Source organism: Polypterus senegalus, chromosome 12 (assembly GCF_016835505.1).
Source record: "Polypterus senegalus isolate Bchr_013 chromosome 12, ASM1683550v1, whole genome shotgun sequence".
NCBI classification, from domain to species: domain Eukaryota; kingdom Metazoa; phylum Chordata; class Cladistia; order Polypteriformes; family Polypteridae; genus Polypterus; species Polypterus senegalus.
In genome coordinates, this window is record NC_053165.1 from 40390058 (window position 1) to 40409678 (window position 19621).

Sequence of the window (19621 nt, forward strand, 5' to 3'; positions counted from 1 at the left end):
AATTTATAAAGATTGAGCAAAACCTCCTTGGACTTGTACTGCACACATCGTGCTATATAACATACCATTCTGTTAACCTTCTTAATGGCTTTTGAACACTGTCTGGAAGTTGATAGTGTTAAATCCACTATGACTCCTCAGTCCTTCTCATAAGGTATACTTTCAATATTCAGACCTCTCATTGTAATTACATTATGTAATTAGTGATTACATCTTGTCTGAAGATGGGGCCTGAGTTTCCTCGAAAGCTTGCATATTGTAATCTTTTTAGTTAGCCAATAAAAGGTGTCATTTTGCTTGAATTCTCACTAATAAACGCTTTATAGTTATGGCTTATCACCGAGCTGTTATTATAATATAATATTATTATAATGCATGCTAGTCATCATTTAGCTGGTTTGGCTGCATTTCCATACTTTATCAAGGATGTCGTCATCTCTCAGTTTCACTGAACTGTTGCATACACATGGGTCAGATTTTCTATAAATATACACACGTTCCCCATTCAAATTTTCTTTTATAAATTGCAGCGTTTGTGTGGGAAGCTACATACACACATTTTGAGCCACTTTTTGTGCGTATGCAAGCTTTATAAATTAATTATTAATTAGGATAAGGTTCAAGCTTAATGCATTCTACTTTTATAAACTAGAAAATATATACTCTTTGTATGCAAATTACAGCAGGCATTGAACATAACTTCAGCATGGGTGAGACATTTTTCACACTAATAGAATTTTTCTGATTGATTACTATTATTCCTGTGCTACATATAGTCGCAATGAATCAATGAAGATGGGGCATTTAAAACTGTGCATATCGCAAATGAAGTTTCTGTTTTGCACTGATAGATAGTATTTACAACAGAAAGTTATATGAATATTTCTTACTTTTAGTGGTTCATATGCAGCAATAGTAATCTGAGCTCTGAGCTGGACATGGCCGCGATGTTCTGTTGTCCTATTATAACAAACATGGAGTGTTGTGTATCCAGAAGATTCAGCCTGTACTCGCAATCCACTACAGTACTCTGGACCAGGATTTAGTCTACCTGAATCAAAAAAACAAAATGAAAAAAAACACAGTAGTCAAATCAATCACATTTATAAAAAGAAAAAAACACAGTAGTCAAATCAATCAAATTTATTTGTCACCTACAAAATGTAGTGTAGCAACTCCAAACATTGAGCCTTACAAAAAATAAAAGGTCAGTAACAATAATAGAAATATCAAAAATCATTACAAGAATAGTAAATATTTGATAGTAATAAATAATATCTAAATAAATAACTTAAAAAACTTTATATAAGATACAGTAGTTTACAATAGGGCATCATGTAGTTCTAGACTACAAGATGTGGATGAACTGTACAACTAAGCTCTTCCTCCGTCTCTCTGGACCGGACTTTAGACAGTGTAGTGTTTATCTGACTGCAGCACAGAAAAGAGGCCAATGTTGGGATGGCTGGAATCATCAATAATTTTCTCTGCCCTGGTCTGACATCACTTGGTGTACCTTGTCCTGGAACTTTGGGAGTGCACTCACAGTAAAGCGTTCAGCTGGCCTACCACACTCTCTGTAGAGCCTTGCAGTCCTGCTGTGTGGCCTTTTTTCCATACCAGCACTGATATTTCTTGTCAGAATTCTTTCAGTGGTCGATGTGTAGAAGTTTGTTAGTAATTGGGAGGGCAGACAGAACTACCTGAGGCATTCAACTAAAATGTACATATACCAATTTTGTGGGACTGAAAATCATACATGAATTAAGAACAAATCATGCATGAATTAAGAACAATTATATTTTGGTCCTGATAACAAGGATCAACATGAAACTAAAAATGGAAAATAACTAATGGGACCTCTTACTAGTGGAAAGGAGGATAAATATGAGACAGAGTAATGTAGAGGTAGAGTAATGTTTGTTAGTGGTACAGACTGCACAATTAAGAGTAAACTCTGACCACAAAAAGTGCCAGAGCAGGCAATTTAATTGTTTTTGACAAAATAATATTGGTGAGACTTGAGGAGTCAGTGTTTTGTTACAGCCAGGTTTTGTTCCCTGGATCATGATTATTTTCTGTTTTATTATTATTTTTTGTTTTCAAGATGAAACTTTTATTTATTGCTATGCTTATTATTTAAAATGGATTTATGAGAAATTTAAGATGTTTAAATATATTCCTTCTGCTGTGTGGGTGGAACCAAAAAAATGCATTTTCACCCTGACATCACCACCGTTCTATATTGTGGTGGAAGAGATGGTGCCAGCAGTGCATCATTGAGAACTGTGGAGGGTGCATCAAGTGAGTACTGTTCTCATTCACTGGTTTGTGGATTCTTTTGCTTTGTTTCTGGACTCTGATTCTTTGTTTTTCTGTTTGGTCATGGTTGCCTTGGGTTACCTTTTCAGTACACTTTTTTAGAAGTATTTTGTGCTTTTTCCTGTTGTTGCTATTTGTTGAAGTCATTTTGTTTAAACTAATAAATTATTTATAAAGATACTTTGTGGACCTTGTTTTCTCAAGCCAGATTTTTAATGTGTTAGACTTTCCCTTGAAGGGCATTTTTAAACATTTAAAGTAGTTTTTGAACTTTAAAAGCCATCACCCAATTTGTGCCTGTGCAGGCTGATGCCTGTCTATTTCACTTTAGGCTTTGGCTGTCTCGATGAGGACTATTTTAGGGTTCAGAGTCAGTAAAATTCGGGCCTGCCCTGTGTAAGTTTGAGGCCCTATCACCCTTTTTCGCCATTTTACGTTGCTACTTTATAACATAGAGAAGAAAACCTGAACTGAAAGTAGTGGTTCCTGTTTAACAGTGGGTGTAAAATATTAGAATAAAACCATACCAAAGAATAGTATCTTCTATCATTCTCTTTCTTAACTAAGGATCCTAAAATGTTTTTTATTTTACTTTTTACAAAATATTCATAAGATTTCAATGTCATAGTGAATAATTATTTGTAGCTGTATGTGTTATGGCATTATTGCACCTTGGCAGGGAGGAAATAGCGAGGACATTTTTTGCTGGGAAAATCTGCACTTTTTCTGAATATCTTTTTGTTTTCTTTTCTAACATTTGTAATTGACTTTTTGAGAAAAAAGTTAAGGGAGGACCATACCCATCTATCCTTTATCCCCTCATCAAACTTGGCAACATTGTAGCATTGCTGCAAGTAACATCAATGATTTAATAAAAGAGTGCATGGACTCTTTTATTCTCCGGAAAGAGAAAAACAGTACAAAAGTGATACAAACTGAAAGTACATTAAAAAGTGTATATGATGCCTTTTAAAAAGAACAGATTTACTAACCCCAACAAGAAACGTCTAACAGAAAGCTTCACGTAATTGCTCACAGTCAACCCTTTGACGCCTTAAATAATGATTATCTTTTGCCATTAAAAAAAGTAAAGATTTTTTGTTCTTTTAAAAAGAGATCATACTTTGAAATCACAGAGATCTGTTTAAAAGATGCTGGATTAGTAATGGCAGGCACCGTGCAATTCAGAAGATGAATTGCTGTTTTTACATTTAATGAAGCTTTGGCTTACCTGGTAAAGGATGGAAGATGCCCTGGTTGTCCACGTCCATCGACAAGTCCAGCTGGGAGCAGTCACTCAGCATTACCTTTTCACCAGTATCCATATTTAAAATGCCAAATATTCTCAAAGGAAGTTCAAGGGTAAGACCAACCAAGGCCTCAACTGGACAGGTTGTGAATTCAATGCCTACTGGCTCTATCACATAAACCTGTAACAGAAAACGCAATGAAGGCAAAACTATGATATAAGTTACTACTTAGATTTTGTCAAGAAAGGACTTTGTATGCATGTATGCGTTAACTTTTGCATGAATTTTCAAGTTTTGTTGGGAAAATACTAAAATTATAACCAGCAGAAGATAAGACAAATATTCATAAAGATTCCCGGTTTAGATACTTGAAAGAGCCAGACGGTTAAACGTTCAGTTAACGTCATTCAAACTTTCAGTTAACGTCTTGGCTCCTGTACCTTTCATGACTGCTCCAACTTATAGCTATAAAATACAGTTTGGTGGTGATGAAGGAAGATCTCAAAACTAATTTCCATGAATAGGGTCTTTGAAGTATAGAAGGTGAAAAATGTCTTCCTTCAGTAACCGCACAAAAAAGAAATTCCTAAATGGTTATTGGGAGCATGTGAACATCCAACCAACTTCTCAAAACTTCATTTTATCTGTCTTCTTAAATTAGGTAGTCAAATATTTTTCCCCATCTTATCATCATCTTTATCGTCTTTATAGTCACCTTTTGACACATGAACAATTCTTAATGTGAAAATCCAAGTACATCCCATAAACTGTTTTTTTTTTCTTTTTTAACACACAAGGGAATATCAAGCTTTAATCTTCATTTATGGAGTTTATAGATCAAGGTGATATATCAAATATCAAGCCACATTCACATTTTATAGTCCATTGTATAAGTTAAATAAACAAACACACAAATTTCACATGTGGAAAAATTAAGTACCCTTCTACATTTATCACTACTTCAAGTTCTTAAAATTAGAATCAGGTGCCCCTGATCAGGTGATAACGATTAGAACATCCTTAGAGAAGATCTTAGAGGAACCTGTCTGATTTAAACCTCAAACATTTAGTTTGGCTTATTCACTGTTGTTGAAGAGTGTGTTACCACCATGTCTAGATCAAAAGAGCTTTCTGAGGGCTTCAGAAAAATGTTATAGATGCCTATGAGTCTGGGAAGGGATTTTAAAAGATCTCTAAACAATTGGAAATCAACCATTCCAATGTCTGGAAGAAATATAAACAATTGCCAACTTTTCCAGGTCAGGCTGACCTAGCAAGTTCAGCCCGGGAGCAGAACACGAGACACTAAGACAAGTCTCTAAGAACCCTAGAACTTCATCATAGGACCTACAGGTAGCTCTTGCCACTGTTGATGCCAAAGTGCATGAGTCTACTATTAGAAAGCAACTGTACAAATTTGATTTACATGGGAGATTTTGCAAAAAAAAAAAAAAAAACAAACTAGAAAGAACTTCATGGCAAGACTAAAGTTTGTTCATGAAAGCCTAAAAAAACACCAATTCCTCTGGATCAATGTGTTCTGTACAAAAGAGGCAAAAATATAGTTATTTGTCCATAGTGCCAGAAAAAAATCTTTGACAAAAATAAAGGATAATATTTGACCAGAGGAACCTGGTACCAAATGGAAAACCTGATGGTGGAAATGTGGTTTCAGGCTGCTTTGTTGAATCAGGAACTGGGCAGCTCACCATTACAGTAATCAGTATGAATTCGTCATTATATCAGAGGGTACTTGAAGATAATGTACGACTACAGTAATCCCTCCTCGATTGCATGGGTTGCGTTCCGGAACCCCCCACGATAGATGAAAATCCGCAAAGTAGAAACCATATGTTTGTATGGTTATTTTTATATATTTTAAGCCCTTATAAACTCTCTCACATTGTTAACATTATTAGAGCCCTCTAGACATGAAATAACACCCTTTAGTCAAAAGTTTAAATTGTGCTCCATGACAAGACAGAGATGACAGTTCTTTCTCACAATTAAAAGAATGCAAATATATCTTCTCTTCAAAAGAATGCGTGTCAGGAGCAGAGAATGTCAGAGAGAGAAAGAGAGAAAAGCAAACAATCAAAAAATCAATACGTGCTTTTGGGCTTTTAAGTATGTCGAAGCACTGCAATAAAGCGCCACTTTTTAGAGGAGCATCCGTATCCTGTAGGCAAACAGCCCCTCTGCTCACACCCCCTCCGTCAGGCGCAGAGCATGTCAGAGAGAGTGAGAGGGACAGAGAAAAGCAAACAATCAAGAACCACGCGGGAAGCATATCGTATATCATTGAGGTGTTTTAGTTAATACGTAATACATGCTCTGATTGGGTAGCTTTTAAGCCATCCGCCAATAGCGTCCCTTGTATGAAATCAACTGGGCAAACAAACTGAGGAAGCATGTGCCATAAATTAAAAGACCCATTGTCCGCAGAAATCCGCGAACCAGCGAAAAATCCGTGATATATATTTAGATATGCTTACATTTAGCCGCGAAAGTCGAAGCTCGATATAGCGAGGGATTACTGTATATGTCAAAAGATTGAAGCTAAACAGAAATTGGACCATGCAACATGATATTCACCCTAAATATACCATTAAAGCCACCAATTTATAGCTTAAAAGAAAGAAATGCAGGGTTCTGGAATGCAAGTCAAAGTCTGGATCTGAATCTCAAAGATGCTGTGGGGGCATTTGAAACAGGCTGTGAACACAAGATGCCCCTCAAACATCAAACTGTTGTAAGAATTCTGCATGGAGGAGCAGGAGAAACATTCTCTTAGTCAATATTAGAGACTGGAAGATAGCTATAGGAGATGCCTACTTGAGGTTGCTTCTACCAAAGCAGGCAATACCAGCTGTTAGAGCCAAAGGTATATTCACTTCTTTCACAAGCATAAATGATGGCATACTCTAGCTCAGGGCTATTCAGTTACAGCTACAGTTGGGCCAGATTTTCAAACCAACTAGGCCATACATTTTCAGTAGCTGGTAAGGAGCTAAATCAACAAAAATGAATATATTGAGAAATAAGTAATGTTTAGTGATTATTTCCCTTTTACATTTGGTCACATCTGACACTGGCACATCAAAAAGTGCATAAAAAAACAACAAAAACGCCATAACTGAACAGAATCTGAGGTAGTAGTAGTAATAATTTTTTCCACTTTTGAAATAAAAAAATTAAACATTTTGTTCTCATCTGACCCAGGCACATCTCAAAGTGCATAAAATCAAAAACATGCACAGTATTACCATATAACATTTGTTTCCCTTTTGAAAAATGAGATCCTCCCATAATTTACATGGGGAGGTCATGATAGGCAAGGGATTTTTTTTCATTAAATTTAAACTATTTCATTCACATGATTTTAAATACTCACAAAACAAAAGTTAAATTTGAGTTCCACAACAAACTGCTTGAGTAAATGTTTAAGGGCAAGGATCCACGTATGGCGTGAAAGTGGACTGGTTCATTTATTTTAATGATTTGTCTTTAAAATGTCTTTGTACAGAGTTCTTGGGTGTCAAGTGATAAATTATTAATTATAATCATTACTATTACTATTTTTTTTTACTAAATCTTATTTTCCATGTTTCTTTGTTGATGAGCTCCTGTTGAAAAATTTATTGGAAACAGAACATATAGTGCGCATGCCAAAATGACTGAAGTAACAACAAACAAAGTGGCATTTTTGATACCATTTTAACAACTGTACTGTACATGGCGAAACAGTGGGCAGGCGAATCCTCATACATGTTTACAGACAGACAGGCATGGAGTATGCGTTAAATCAAAAGTGAAATGGTATGCAAAGATGTATGAACACAAGATCAGTGACAATCACACCTTACTGTGCAGTGCCAAATAAGACGGGACAACAGAATTCCATGGGCAAAGATATCACCTATATGATGGGCAGAGGAATTTCAAATGTTTTGCATGCCTACTGTTGCGTCATATTCTGCCTTTCGTTCATTATTCTGGCACAAGCTTAACCAGCCTCTCATTGAAATTCACCATTATGGAATACATGGCAGTCCCATCAGCAGTGTTGTGTACTTAGAAATATTTTTCTGCTTGTGTCTCCATGTCTGACATAATTTTTGCAGCGACTTCCTCTCACCCATTGTGGGATATAAACAAGCCTTTATGCGGCTCAGAGATATGCAAGGGAGAGCCTGTACTGACACATATGTTAACGGCACATCTGCTTAACAATAAAAAAAATGGCATTTTGCATCTGCTACAATATAATTAGTTTAAATTTTTCAAACCCCCTCAAACCCGTTGGTGGACACCGGCGGTGAGGGATGCCATCAAGCTGAAGAAGGACAGCCGGAAAAGAGTGGAGTGTCCTCTCAGGGTTGGGGGGGGAGATCCTGCCCCAAGTGGAGGAGTTTAAGTATCTCGGGGTCTTGTTCACGAGTGAGGGAAGAATGGATCGTGAGATTGACAGGCGGATCGGTGCGGCATCCGCATCGGTCTGTCGTGGTGAAAAAAGAGCTGAGCCGTAAGGCAAAGCTCTCAATTTACCAGTCGATCTACCTTCCTACCCTCACCTATGGTCATGACCTATGGGCAGTGACCGAAAGAACAATATCGCGAATACAAGCGGCTGAAATGAGTATCCTCCGCAGGGTGTCTGGGCTTTCCCTTAAAGATAGGGTGAGAAGCTCAGTCATCCGGGAGGGGCTCAGAGTAGAGCCGCTGCTCCTCCGCATCGAGAGGAGTCAGATGAGGTGGCTCGGGCATCTGATCAGGATGCCTCCTGGACGGCTCCCAGGTGAGGTGTTCTGGGCACGTCCAACCGGGAGGAGGCCCCGGGGAAGACCCAGGACACGCTGGAGGGACTATGTCTCCCGGCTGGCCTGGGAACGCCTTGGGATTCTCCCGGAAGAGCTGGAAGAAGTGGCCGGGGAGAGGGAAGTCTGGGCCTCTCTACTTAAGCTGCTACCCCCGCGACCCGACCTTGGATAAGCGGAAGAGGATGGATGGATGGATTGATAAATGTTTCAATGATTTCATTCACAACTGGCAAACTAAGTAAAATTGATAATTGCCCAAGCCAATTTTTGGTTGCATTTTTGTTGCTTCTGTGCCGCATGTGGCCTGCAAGCTGCCATTTGAATAGGCCTGCTCTAGCTGTTCATTATTTGTTGAATAAAGTTTGCAAAGTTAACTTTTCATTATTTTTTTTTCTCCAATTACATCACTGTAAGATCAAATCTTGATATGCCAACATGTATTAAAAAAGCAAAAAACATTCTATGACATGTACTTACTTTTTCACTTGACTGTATAATCAGGATAGCAGGAAAGCACCAACTATTACTTTAAATAAACCATTTAATTAAAAGAGTTCCAACAGAGGCAGAATGACCTTACTTTCATCTCCCCATAATGAAGAGGGTTCTGCGTGTCATGGGCACGTATTACACTGACACCTTCTTCAATTCCAGAAGTAATGACTCCTTTAAAAGTTACCATTGCCACTGCATGTTTAGAAGAAAACCAAGAAAAATTTCCACTTCCTCCATTTGCCTGTGAAGTAAACAAATCTATGATAATAATGTGACAATTTCTGAACAACTCTTAACTCAATTCCAAGTCTAAATAAAGCAAAGTAAAGCATGAAAAGAAGTATGCAATTCTAGGTTATGGATTTTTGGAGATGTTGTCCAAACAAAAACAAAAAAGTGTGGAAAAACTGTCCATACAACACTTAACTTACTTTGATGCATATTTGAGGACTCCAAATGTAATACGGATTATGTCTCCACAATACAAAAGAAAATATTTATATTTGATAATTATTATTTTTTAAAAGTCATCTTAAACCACAAATTGTTATTAGAGAAATGTCTATATATGAAATCTTAAAAAATGAGCAATATTGACCCTGTTAATAGGTCAGTCAGATTAACCTGAATCACTTGGATTAATTGAGCAATGAGTATTGTCTACAGACAGGATAAGCTGAAAACAGTCAACATCAATAAAGAGTATTTAGTTCAGTTTTTTGATATGAAATCATCTAGTAGGGCAGCAAATTTTAAAAAGTTGTGGATAATATTTCTCATGAAACTACAAACATCAGGATATGAGAAAAAATGTTCAGAAGTGTGCTATATTTGTTCAGGCTCTGAAATAGAAAAGAATAGATTATATAGTAAGACTTTTTGTTGTATATTATCAGATTTTTTTTCCATTGCCAGGTGGTCTTTGCTTACTTTGCTCATTCTTTATGATAATTATTAATATTTAAATGTATCACGGATCGTTGAAGAATATTCTTATAATATTTATGTATCTGATGTGTTCAACTGTTCATACTTATGTTTTGCTGCATATCATGTGATAAATATGGCCTGTGCTCTGGCTTTGTTTAATTGAATGCGACATAAAAGTTTATTTCACTTTCGCTCTTCTTATACTGGTGAGATTTCCCAGGCCGGCATGCCCAAATGAACAGTGCAGGACAACCTATCCCCACTAAGGTCTCCCAGGAGCCCTGCATAGAGGCCTCATTCTTGGGGCTTTACTCATTCAACCTCGTTCTTTTAGTCCCTTATCCAGAGCTCAGGAACACAGATGATAATATGGGTGTGGACAAATCAAAAGGTAGTTGAACTCCATCAATTGGGACAGATGTTGCTGTTCATGCCTTACCTACTGGGAACAAATCACTTTTTTTCAGGAAAGGACCATGAATTCACATTGTGTGTCCCCACTGCATTATACTGGGAACTGTTCCAGTGTATGGAAGAGATAATAGTCTGATGAGTCCAAGAGGATTTCATCACCTGCAAATACCTGAGATGGAACTCTTAGCTTCTCATGCTGGATTCTCTCCAGTGACAATCATGAGCAAGAGAGACCAGATGCATCCCATCCCACATTGCAAGAAATCAAAACAACACTAAGTATGATAAAAACGTCTATTTTTCCACAATTACTAGGGCTACGTGGCACATAGAAGGGAGCCGACATCCAATGCTCTTCCACGTGGTGCCATAATTAAATTAAAATAAGATGACTGGTGCAACATCTAGTATTTGATTCCTGTTTTGTGCCTAATGCTACCTGGATGGGATGTTGGCCCCCCACCCTCTCCAGGATTAGGCAGGTCCAATAATGGGTGGATGAATAGATAGGTGAAAGAGGCTGCGGTGTTTTAATAAAATTCTCATATTTGTAGGATGTGACTCAACTAATTATCAATTTATTTCAGACTACTGTCATTTACCATTTAAAGTCTTTAATAATTATTTTGATTTCTTTAAATTTTTATTAAGAAATTTAGGCAGATTGGCTAAATACAATTGGATCTGTCAATGTAAAAATCAATCCTAGGATTAATTATCAGCATTTAACCAACTTAGCTTTACACATTTTTTCTCAAAAAAACGTAAAAAGTGTTTCATTTCCTGGCTTGAAAAATGACATTTTTATCAAATGTCACCTTTCTACTGTAAAATGTGCAAACACTTTAAAGTTGTGACCAAAAGTTTTGCGAATGACACAAATATTGGTTTTCACAAAGTTTGCTGCTGCAGTGTTTTTAGATCTTTTCGTGAGATGTTTCTATGATATACTGAAGTATAATTACAAGCATTTCATCATTTTTAAAGGATTTTATTGACAATTACATTAAGTTTATGCAAAGAGTCAATATTTGCAGTTTTCGCCCTTCTTTATAAAGACTTCTGCAATTCGTCCTGGCATGCTGTCAGTCAACTTCTGGGCCAAATCCTGAATGACGGCAGCCCATTGTTACATAATCAATGCTTGGAGTTTGTCATAATTTATGGGTTTTTGTTTGTCCACCCGGCTCTTGAGGATTGACCACAAGTTGTCAATGGGATTAAGGTCTGGGGAGTTTCCTGGCCATGGACCTCAAATTTTGATGTTTTGTTCCCTGAGCCACTTAGTTATCACTTTGCCTTATGGCACGGTGCTCCATCATGCTGGAAAAGGTATTTGTTGGTCATCAAACTGCTCTTGGGTGATCGGGAGAAGTTGCTGTCCGAGGATGTTTTGGTACCATTCTTTATTCATGGCTGTGGTCTTAGGCAAAATTGTGCATGACCCCACTCCCTTGGCTAAGAAGCAACCCCACACATGAATGGTCTCAGGATGCTTTGCTGTTGGCATGACACAGGACTGACGGTAGCACTCACCTTTTCTTCTCTGGACAATCTTTTTTCGGGATGCCCCAAACAATCAGAAAGGGGATTCATCGGAGAAAATGACTTTACCACAGTCCTCAGCAGTTCAATCCCTGTACCATTTGCAGAATATCAGTCTGTCCCTGACGTTTTTCTTGGCTTCTTTGCTGCCCTTATTGACACCCGGCCATCCTCCAAAAGTCTTGGCCTTACTGTGCGTGCAGATCCACTCGCACCTGCCTGCTGCCATTCCTGAACAAGCTCTGCACTTGTGGTGCACCAATCCCACAGCTGAATCAACTTTAGGAGACGGTCCTGGCGCTTTCTGGACTTTCTTGGGCGCCCTGAAGCCTTCTTCACAACAGCAGTGGAAATGGGGTTTTTGGTAGTTAAGTTCATTTTCATGGAAAAGAGGGACTTTGCAATTAAGTGCAATTCATCTGATCACTCTTCACAGCATTCTGGAGTATATGCAAATTGCCATCATAAAAACTGAGACAGCAAACTTTGTGAAAATTAATATTTGTGATCATTCTCAAAACTTTTGGCCACAACTGTAGAAAGTATAATGCTAAAAGTAATAATAATAATGAATAATACTAATAAGAACATCACATGTCCCAGAACCACTTTCAGTTTCACTGACCATTTCAATTTCACTGCTGATGAGAGAGGCGTTTCTTTTGAGGTGTCATTGTGAGCCTAGCAGAAGTGTCTACACCATTACCAAGGTGACGCTTGGGCCTGATGTTTACATGAGATAACACCTATACCATTGCCCAAGTAACACTTGGCACTAGCGCTGTCGGCACTTTTACAGCTCGAGTAAACCTCAGATCTTACGCGAGATGCATCTGTACCATTGCTCGAGTGACACTTGGGACTAACAAGTTTTTACTGTTTCAAACTCTAAGGAGGTTAAAAACCTCACAAGTGAAAGATCATAAACATATTTAGTCAGATTTGAAGCTCTGTAATTTGTGTACAAAATGCGAATTAGGCTTAGGGTTAGTAAAAACACAACCTTGTCAATCACGTGTCAATAGTTTTTAAGGACGTTAGAGTATACAGATACATCTTATTTGTCAGCTATGAATCTCAAGAATGCAAAGAATGGTGTCACAGTAGTAAGACCACATGCATTAACAATTTTTTTTTTTTTTTACTAAATCTTATGTTCCATATTTCTTTGTTGATGAGCGCCCGCTAAAGAATTTATTGGTAACCTAAGACATAGTGCGCATTCCAAAATGACTGAAGTAACAACTAACAAAGTGCCATTTTTGATACCATCTTAATAAAGTTTACTGTCTGCCGTCAATCACAGAGCACCCTGGTAAAACGACTAATACACTTTCAACCTTAAAACGCAGACTTCATCACATCGCTATGCATGATGAAACAGCAGGCAGGCGACTGCTCATACATGCCAGGCCATCATTTTGCATGGAGTACGCATTAAACCAAAAGTGAAATGGTATGCAAAGATGTGTGAACACAAGATTGGTGAAAATCACACCTTAGTGTGCTGCGCCAAATCAGACGGGACAACTGAATTCCACGGGGCAAAGACACCTTCATAACAGAGGACCAATATGATGGACAACACCTAATGCCTTACTGATTTAAGGTTGATCCTGGTTTAAATGCCAGGCCAGATCGTAGTCCACATGGGGAGTTTGTATGTTTCCCCCTATGTCTCTGTGGATTTTCCTTTTGAGTACTATGCTTTCCTTTACATTTCCAAAGTCATGCCTTCTAGGTTATTTAGTGATTCCAAATGTCTCTCTAGATGTGGAATCAGTGGAACCTTTGGTGGCCTGGCACTCCATTGGGTGCAGCTAGGATAGGCTTCAGCCCTCCATAACCCAGAACTGAATTAAGCAGATTTGTGAATGTTATGTTACAACCCTCAAGAAAACTGTACAGCCACTTAATTAGCTGTTATGTTTTTGGAAGCATGTTGGACCTTTGAAGCATTCTGAAGGTGAACGTAAAATGTCTCCATGAAGGAGGCTCAAAACACTCAGCCTGAGATCAATGTGTACAATCCATATGTATTGTATCTTATCTGTGGATGCCTGTCTCTGTCATTGTTACTAGCAAGCTGGACTGCATTGTTAAAGTTATTCTTCAGAAATAAAATGTGAAATCTCATTTTCCTCCCAAGTTATTTTATTTAAAAGAGAGGGGTGACATCACAAGTGTTTACTCTGCAGACATCTAGTTTTTTTGTAAATAATTTTTGTATAGTTAATTATCCAATTAATTATAATGGGAAACTCTTTTAAACATTGGAGCAACTCACAACTCACTTTTTAGCTATTGAATATGGAGCTACTGCCATAAATTACATTCAGACCACACAACGGGCCTAACACACTTTCAACGGGAAAGTGAGGCATCCAGATGAAAGTAGACACTGCCCAGCATTTTTCTGGCTAACGTACAATTGCTGAATAATAGAGTAGGAGACTGGCTCAGCAGAGTGGCGTCAAAAAGTGCTGTGCTTTTTGTTTCTCTGAAATGTGGCTAACTGCTGAAACACGAAACACTGCAATACAACTAGATGATGTATTTTGTCTTTGTGAGGATCAGACTGAACTGTCAGGTAAAAGGGGACAATTCGATGTGTGCTTTACAGTGAACAATGCATAGTGCAGCATTATTAAAACTGTTTATAAAAACCTGATTAGGTGATCTGGATAGTTTATTGATCAAGTATCATCTGTTTGATCCTCTGAATGAGTTTTCTGGTATTTTATCTGGTTTCTGCTTACATTCCTCTGGAAATCAACAGTAACAAAGGGCTGATCTGCAGAACATTATTTTGGACTGCAAATATTTACATCCTCAGGGATTATTTATGTTGCTGTTGCTTCAATATAGAAAATTAAAGGAATGTTTACCCTAAATATCACCAGCATGTTAAATGCTCCACAAGGGGTGCTAATACTCGGAATCACTGGTATACCCCAATAAAACATACTTAACTGCCCCCTATTGCACCCAATCTCAGATGATCACATCACATATCATTACTCCTTTTAATAGCTTCCAAGCGGAGCCTGAAATAAGATAAGCCAACAAGAAAAGTGGTTCACTGCTAGGCTAAAGTAAGAGGACAACTATAGGACTGCTTTGAAATTAGACATGCCGTCACCTGTTTTCAATTCTGCATTCTGGTAAATGCTACCTGTGCCTCACCACATCCTCCGCCCACTACAGGGACAGCTTCTACCCCCAGGCCATAATGTCACTGAACTCTCAGTAACCTGATTTTCCCTGTCATGTACTGTACCCACCTGCCGGTTTATGTCTAATTCTACTGCATGTTACATGTGTGCTGCCATCTGTACTTTTTTCCCCACTACTATTTATTATTCTATATGTCTGTACAATTCAATTTTGTATAATGTACGTTAGGTCATTCTTCTGCTACTCTCATTAATTTATTTATTATTGTCTTATTACCGGTATATATACTGCTCAAAAATATTAAAGGAACACTTTAAAAACATATCAGATCTCAATGGGAAAAAAATCCTGCTGGAAATCTATACTGATATGGACTGATATGGTAATGTATTAGGAACAAAAAAAGATGCCACATCGTTTGATGGAAATGAACATTATCTACCTACAGAGGGCTGAATTCAAAGACACCCTGAAAATCAAAGTGAAAAAATTAGGCTAGTCCATTTTGCCGAAAATTCATTGCAGCAACTCCAAATCGTACTCAGTAGTTTGTATGGCCCCCATATGCTTCTATTCATTCTTGACAATGTCAGGGGCATGCTCCTAATGAGATGACAGATGGTGTCCTGGGGGATCTCCTCCCAGATCTGAACCAGGGCATCACTGAGCTCCTGGACAGTCTCAGGTGCAACCTGGCGGCGTTGGATGGAACGAAACATAATGTCCCAGAGGTGTTCTATTGGATTCAGGTCAGGCGAGCATGGGGGCCAGTCAATGGTATCAATTCCTTCATCCTCCAGGAACTGCCTGCATACTCTCTCCACATGAGGCTGGGCACTGTTGTGTACCAGGAGGAACCCACAACCCACTGCACCAGCATAGGGTCTGAAAATGGGTCCAAGGATTCCATCCCAAAACCTAATGGCAGTCAAAGTGCAATTGTCTAGCCTGTAAAGGTCTGTGCGTCTCTCCATGGATATGCCTCTCCAGACCATCACTGACCCATCACCAAACTGGTCGCGCTGAACGATGTTACAGGCAGCATAATGTTCTCCATAATAATATTAATAATACATTTTATTTATATAGCGCCTTTCCCATGCTCAAGGCACTTACAGAATATAAGAAAGAATGGCAGGGTATACAGTATATAGCATTGTACAAACCAAATAAATAAATAAAGAAGATTACGACAGTGAATTCAGAGAAAGCCTAACAGACAACATAACTGATGGTTTAACACACACACACACAAGTTACATGAGCATCTTGACAGAGGTGTAAACTGAGAGAAGGGTAATAAAGTCAAGTAGAGCTAAAAGCCTTCCTGAACAGATGAGTTTTGAGTCGTTTTTTAAAAGAATTCATGGAGTCAGCTGATCTGATTAATTTTGGTAGGTCATTCCAGAGTCTGGGCGCTATACAGCTGAAGGCCCTGTCACCCATGGAGTGTAGATTAGTGTGGGGCACAACAAGATTGCCAGAATCAGAGGACCTTAGTGGGCGGGCAGGCACATAGTGATGGTCACTGATGTAGTTTGGCGTGAGGTTATTTAAGGCTTTGTAGGTTATTAGTAGGATTTTATATTCGATTCTGTAAGACACAGGGAGCCAGTGAAGACGGAGCAGGATGGGTGTGATGTGCTCGCTGCTGGTGGTTCGAGTGAGGACTCTTGCAGCTGAGTTTTGAATAAGCTGGAGCTGTGATATAAGATTAGAAGGGGCACCTGCCAGCAGCGAGTTACAATAATCGATGCGGGATGTGATAAAAGCATGGACAAGTTTCTCAGCATTAGAAAAGGAGAGGAAGGAGCGAACACAGGATATGTTACAGAGGTGAAAGTAAGAAAGTTTCTTAATGTGATTTATGTGGGCGGAATAAGAGAGGGAGGAATCAAAAATGACACCAAGATTCTTTGTAGTGGAGGCAGGTCTGATGAGATCACCACCAAGATTGACTGGGAAGGAGCTCATTTTATTAAGTTGCATTTTAGTCCCAATTTGCAGGAGTTCAGTTTTGTTGCAATTTAATTTTAAAGAGTTCTGCTCCATCCAGGTTTTAATTTCACTAAGGCAGGTTGTGAGCTGAGAAAGCTCTGATGAAGTTACACTTTTAACACTGAAGTAGAGTTGAGTGTCATCTGCATAAAAATGATAACCCAGTCCATAGCTACGAATAATATGGCCAAGGGGAAGCATATAAATACAGAAGAGAAGAGGGCCGAGGACAGAGCCCTGAGGAACTCCTTGTGTGACTGGCGCTGAGCTGGATCTGCTGTTGCCAAGACTAACAAACTCTTGCCTATCAGTCAGATAGGACTTGAACCACTGGAGGGCAGTGCCAGAGATACCCAGCATGTTCTCCATTCTGGACAGTAGAATGTCATGTCTGACAGTGTCAAATGCTGCACTGAGGTCTAATAGAATTAATATGCTGGTTTGTCCAGAGTCTGCTGCCATAAGCAAATCATTGGTTACCCGTAGCAGAGCAGTTTCACAGCTGTGCCATGCCATGAAACCAGATTGAAGGGGTTCCATCAAGTTATTAGAGGTAAAGTAATTGGTGAGCTGGGAGGCTACAACACGCTCAAGAGCTTTTGACAGGAAAGGTAAGTGGGAAATAGGCCGGAAAATTGTTAAGATTGTCAGCATCAAGACCAGACTTTTTTAACATTGGGGTTACAGAAGCGATTTTAAAAATGAGCGGCAGAGAGCCACTGTCAAGGGATGAGTTTATTATTGTTGTAACAGTTGGGATTATGGCATGAAGGCAGGATTTAAGTAGTGTGCTGGGGATGGGGTCCAGTGCACAAGTAGTCAGCCTCATCTTACAAAGCAGGTCATTAACAAAAGCAGATGTGACTGGTGAAAACTTAGAGAAGGATGGAGTGGGAAAACAGGGAGAGATATAAACATCTGTCACATGTGCTCAGGGTGAACTTGCTCTCTTCTGTGAAAAGCACAGGGCGCCAGTGGTGGACCTGCTAATTCTGGTATTCTATGGCAGATGCCAATTGAGCTCCACAGTGTCGAGCAGTGATCACAGGGGCCAGTAGAGGACATCGGGCCCTCAGGACACCCTCATGAAGTCTGTTTCTGATTGTTTGGTCAAAGACATTCACACCAGTGGCCTGCTGGAGGTCATTTTATAGGCTCTACCAGTGCTCATCCTGTTCCTCCTTGCCCAAATGAGCAGATACTGGTCCTGATAATGGGTTAGGGACCTTCTACGACCCTGCACAGCTCTCCTAGAGTAACTGCCTGTCTCCTGGAATCTCCTCCATGCCCTTGAGACTGTGGTGGGAGACACAGCAAACCTTCTGGCAATGGGACATATTGATGTGCCATCCTGGAGAAGTTGGACTACCTGGTTCAGGTATTGCCTCATGCTACCAGTAGTGACTGAATGTAGACAAATGCAAAACTAGTGAAAAAACAGTCAGTGGCCTCCACCTGTTAAAGCATTCCTTTTTGGGGTATTGTCTCATGGTTGCTCCTCTGGTGTACCTGTTGTTAATTTCGTTAACACCATAGCAGTTGAAACTAATTAACAACCCCCTCTGCTACTTAAGTGACCAGATCAATAGCCCAGACGTTTCATTGACTTGATGCTATACTCTGATTAAAAAGTGCTCCTTTCATTTTTTTTGTACAGTTTATTACCCTGTATCCATTCTCATCACAGATATGTCACACAAAATACACTATGCTCTCGTAGTGTATGTGACATTAAAGATCTAATCTAAACGAATCATAATGTCTGGACAACTGTGTGCATATAACTATAATTTATATATTTTGTAATAAGAAACCATGGGTCACATGTAACATTAGGAATTTACTGAAGATACACAGCAACACATTTAGATAGAATGATATGGAAACATACAAGAAATCCAGATATGAGCAATATGTAATAATTCACAGAAACTTTGGCAGGAACTAGAGAGGCATATGGGCTACAAAGCAAAAAACAACCAAGTCACATCTAGTTTTTCATCTAGTCAAAAGCAGAAAAAAGTTGAAATTGTAAAAACCTTCGGCACAAAAGCCTAATCACAAATCAGAAATTAAATCAAATAAATCAGAGGGGAGCTGTTTAGACTTTTTTATCTGAATTATGCATATGAATAAGTTGTTACACAGGTATTCAAAGGGTCGTGCTAATAACATAAGATGACAAAAGGTTTTTTTCTGTGTGTCTTCTCATATTTATGCCCCAGTGAAATTGGAAATATTTGTGGACAACAACAAAGTTTCTAGACACTAAAAGCAATAACAAGAAATATTCTTCCCCAAAGATGTAAATTTCTTTGGTTTTCTTTATAGTATTCTTCAAAGGTGCTGATAATTTTGCCACATCTGTTTTGACAGAATAAGATAAAACAACACTTTTGCAATAATTATTTTTATTATATGACTAGTTAGCAATTTCTCCAAACATCTGAGGAAAATTAGATATTTTGTATGCATTATTTATGTTAAATTAATATTTTTACTTTGCTTTCTTGAGAGGTCCCAATATTTGCGGAGTGAACTACATTTTGTATGCTTTTTTTGTATTTATATCTACATGTGTCTTTGTTGGTATTGCCTTATTGTCACTATTCTGAAGAGGGATACAAGCTGTGTTCACAAGACAATAAACTTGAACTTAGAAATTTCAAA

General features: G+C 38.6%; 1 protein-coding gene across 1 annotated transcript in view; it reads right to left on the reverse strand.

Moving 5' to 3' along the window:
* The window catches only part of LOC120540473 (nuclear pore membrane glycoprotein 210-like), a 319549-nt gene that overhangs the window by 189277 nt on the left and 110651 nt on the right, over window positions 1-19621 (reverse strand). Inside the window, exons 12-14 of the mRNA XM_039771311.1 lie at window positions 8973-9128; window positions 3554-3752; window positions 891-1051 (exon numbers count right to left, since the gene is read on the reverse strand). Coding sequence (XP_039627245.1) covers window positions 891-1051; window positions 3554-3752; window positions 8973-9128 — 516 coding nt within the window. The remainder of the gene's footprint in view (window positions 1-890; window positions 1052-3553; window positions 3753-8972; window positions 9129-19621) is intronic.